At 44.5% G+C, this 4,259-nt stretch overlaps 1 protein-coding gene across 1 annotated transcript; it reads right to left on the bottom strand.

Annotated features, from left to right (window-relative positions):
• Positions 1-2,929: 2,929 nt before the first annotated feature.
• LOC149145488 (uncharacterized) lies at positions 2,930-3,820 on the bottom strand. Its single transcript, XM_089452474.1, has one exon. It carries the CDS (start codon positions 3,818-3,820, stop codon positions 2,930-2,932), a length of 891 nt encoding a protein of 296 aa, XP_089308600.1.
• Between the last annotated feature and the right edge of the window lie 439 nt (positions 3,821-4,259).

Raw genomic sequence — 4,259 nt, 5'->3', positions numbered from 1 at the left:
CTTTCCATAGTCCTTCCATCTCTGCGGCGTTATTGGTATTTTTGCCTAATGTGCCAAAATACAGGAGTTTCACATCTCCTGAATGATTTCTTATGACCCCTCCGAAGCCTGCAGGGCCGGGGTTGCCTTTGGCTGCCCCATCGAAGTTTATCTTGTAGGAGTTTAAGGCAGGAGGGGACCAGGATGAAGGAGAAGCAGATATGGAGCAAGGGGCGGTTTTTGCTTTGACCAGGGGCTTGAGATCCAGATCCCATTCCTTCAGTATTCTGCATTCTTGTGGGATCTCGGGCATGTCAGTATCATTCCAGATTCGGATGGCCAAGGTTTCTTGTATATTTTGTTTGAGGATGAGCCAAAGATCATCCATGGATCGGTGAGTGTTGTTGAAGATTCGATGGTTGCGCTCTTTCCACAGAGTCCAGTACAGGAAGCCGGGAATGATATTCCACAGAGAGTTTAGAATCTGGAACTTAAATGGATTTTTGACCCAGTTTCTTATGTTTTCCGTGACGTCCGCCTGTCTAGGGATTGCTCTCATATTACAATTTTCGACTTTCTTCCATATCTGTTTTGCTAGGGGGCAGTCTTCCATTAGATGACTGATAGTTTCATTATTAGTATTGCAGTTTGGGCATCTCGAGGGCCCAATGAATCCTCTTTTTATTAGGTTATCCCAAGTAAGGATGCGCCTTTTGCTTAAAAGCCAGATGAAGGTGGAGATCTTGGGCCATAGTCCTTTGTGCCAGACTTTCTCCCAAATTTGATCTCTTTCCTCTTGGAGATTGGAATATCGCAGATGGTGAGCTTCTTTAGTGGTGAAGGTGCCCCTGGTTGTATATCCCCAGCGTAATTTGTCCTGCTGATTGGAGAGGCGGATTCTCCTTTCTTTGAGTTCTTGTTCTATTTCTGTGTATGTTTCTCCTTGCCAATCTGTTTGCCATTGTTGCGCTGGTTTCCATATCTGAAAATCGTGATTTGAGGAGGACTGCCAGAACTGGTGTACCTGGGTGATACCTGTTTACTTCATGTGAGCCTGCCAAAGAGGTTTGTGGAACAAATTTGGGAGTTTAGGGAGCTGTTGCCAAGAGTCCTCCCAAAATCTGGCGGCAGTCCCTGAGTGTATTTCCCAAAAGCTGTGCTCTTGAATGAAGCGGCTCTGCGTTTTTGCATTGTTCCAGATGAGTGAACCCTGCACCGTGGGATTGATTCTGATGAGATCACTCCAGCAGCTGCCTCTGGCATATTTTGCTTGCCATAATTGTGCCCATGGGGAGTTTGGCTTGGAGACCCAGTTCCACCATATTCTAGCTCCCATCGTGTTATTGCTTTGAAGCGGATCCCGAAGTCCTAACCCTCCTTCTGATTTGGTTTTGCACACCTCTGTCCATTTGACAAGAGCCCATTTCCTGTTTAAGGCAGTGGAACCCCAGAGGAAGTTGCGTTGCAGAATGCGTATAGCCTTCAGTATCCCTTTTGGAGCTGCCAAGATGGAGAAGAGATAGAGCGGCATTGCTTGCAGTACAGATTTAATGAGAACAAGCCTACCAGCTAGATTTAGAGCCCTGAAAGTCCATGAGGAAAGCTTTGATTCAAGTTTGTCCAGAAGTACCCTCCAAGACACTTGTTTGATCGCGGAAGCGGAGAGGGGGGCTCCTAGATATTTTGAAGGCAAATGGGAGATTGTGAATCCCAGAGTTCTGGCAATGTTCCTTTGCGTGGAGGGGGGAGTATTGAAGAAAAAGAGCTGGGATTTGGAGGCGTTAATAGAGGTGGTGGAAGCTTCAGCAAAGATATTTAGAAGGGTTTTGAAAACGGAGGCTTCTTTAACAGAGGGATGCCCGAAGAGCAGAGTGTCATCAACAAATTGTTGATGGGTCTGGGGAGGGCGGCCGTGGAGGGATAATCCTTTGAGAGCTTGGGAGGAAACTGCTGATTTGAGGAGCCTACTTAATCCCTCAGCCATTAAAACGAAGAGAAATGGCGAGAGAGGATCCCCTTGCCTTATGCCCCGGGAGGATTTGAAGGGAGGTGAGGGAGATCCGTTCAGTAGGACTGAAAAACTTGGAGAAGTTATGAGGCTCATGATCCATCTGGTCCAGGTTGCATTAAAACCAAAAGCTAAGAGCATTTTGTGAATATAATTCCAGCTAAGTTTGTCGAAGGCTTTAGAAAGGTCGAGCTTGAGAAGCATACCTGGTTTTTTGAGGAGCTTTAGAGAATGTATGACTTCATTTGAGAGAATTATTCCATCCATGATTTGCCTTCCCTCGACATACCCCGTTTGCTCTGGAGAGATTAGCATTGGTAGTAGCGGCTTGAGACGGTTTGCAATGACCTTTGAAATGAGTTTGTATATCACATTGCATAACGCTATTGGTCTGAATTTCTCAGGTTTGCTGGAGGCTGCTTCTTTGGGTACCAAGGCTATGAAAGTTGAGTTGAGGGCAGGGAGGACCCAATGCATGCTTCGGGATTCATCCACTAGATTCCATACTTCAACTTTAATGAGCTCCCAAAATTCATGAAAGAAGTTGGCTGTAAATCCATCTGGCCCTGGTGCCTTGCCATCTTTGAGTTGGGCCATGGCTTCTTCTACTTCCTTCAGTGTGACAGGTTGGAGTAGCTGATTGTTGTGTTCCTCATTGATTATTTTGGGAATGTGCTGCGTGATGGCTCAGATTGCCTCATCCCGATTGACTTCAGGTTCCTTTAAAATGTCCTTGAAGTAACCTGTAAATTCTTTTTCCATTTCTTCATGAACCTCTATTCTATCACCTTGTTGATTATTGACAAAGATTATTTTGTTGTGCATGCGCCTTTGTATGGTAGTTTTGTGGAAGAACTTTGTGTTTTTCTCTCCTTCTTTCAGCCAGCTTATTCGGGATTTTTGTTTCCATAAAATTTCCTCTTGTTGTTGGCGCTCTTCTATCTATCTCCAGAGGCTCTGCTCTTGTTGAATTTGTTCTTCTGTGCGTCCTGCTAGAATGAATTTTTGTTGAAGTTCTTTCATTTGTTGCTCCAGCTTTTGTTTGCTCTCTTGTATGTTGCCAAAATGAGTGCGATTCCATCTTTTTAAAACTTGTTTCAGATGTTTTAACTTTTCTTGAAACTGATACATCTTGGCTCCCGTTGGTGGTGAATATGATGTCCAGGCTTGAGTGACAACATCCTTTAATTTGCTGTTTGTTAGCCAAAAGGCTTCAAAGCGAAAGGGTCGATTGTAGCCATGACCTGGTCTTGACCAATGAAGCAGAATTGGCCAATGATCCGAGCCGCTTTGAGGAATGATTGAGGTGCTGAAGTCTCCTCCGAGGTGGATCGCATTGTCAGAGATTAGAAATCGATCCAACCTTGAGGCGATATGGTGGGCTCCTTTGCGCTTGTTGGACCAAGTAAAAATACCATTGGAGGTAGGAATGTCTATGAGCTGATTGTTCTGTATGAATTGCTTGAAGCCATTGCTGTCGCTGTCGAGCCGGACTCTGCCCCCTTGTTTTTCCTCCATTGATTTTATGATATTGAAATCACCCCCTCCAATCCACAAGGGGAAGAGTCTATTTGCATTAAGGAGGGAGATCGTATCCAGGAGGTCCAATTTTTGCTGAATCGACTGAGGGAAATATACATTGGTGAGGTGCCCATGAATGTTGGTGCCTATGAGATGGAAGGTGGCTTGAATTAGATGGAGAGTGGCATGGAAATTGTCCAACATAACAATCTGCGGGTTCCATAAAATGGCCAAACCGCCTGACGCCCCTGAAGCGTCGACTGATATTGACCTACTACCTGCCCATATTTTGTTGCCGAGTTTGTCTATCATTGTGCTACTGCTTTTTGTTTCTTGGAGAAAGACTACTGCTGGTTGTTCTTGCATAATCAAGTTTTTTATCATTCTGTGTTTAGAGGGACTGTTGAGTCCTCTGACATTCCAGGATATGAGCTTCATGGAGATTGTGTTGAGGGTTTGTAGAACTTTGTCAGCTTGGGAAATAGCCCCGAATCCATAAGTATTTCCCCAACTGTTATTGTTCTCTGAAGGTATGTTTTTCTGCCTCTTTTCTTAGTTTCTTTAAGGATTTTTTTTCCATCCCAGTGACTTCCACCTTGAACACCCAGACTTTTATGGTGATGAACTCGCGACAAAACTCCTTCAAGTTTGTCTATTTGCCAGGGGGGGATTGATTCATACTCTTTTTGTTTGCATGCAGTCTCCAGTTTGGAAATGTCAAGCTTAGAGATGTCAAACTCTTCTAAATTTA

The sequence above is a fragment of the Pinus tabuliformis genome, chromosome X (genome assembly GCF_031772625.1).
Source record: "Pinus tabuliformis cultivar Carrire ecotype Pingquan chromosome X, CPIR1, whole genome shotgun sequence".
Lineage (NCBI taxonomy): Eukaryota > Viridiplantae > Streptophyta > Pinopsida > Pinales > Pinaceae > Pinus > Pinus tabuliformis.
This window is presented reverse-complemented; position numbering and strand designations above follow the sequence as displayed.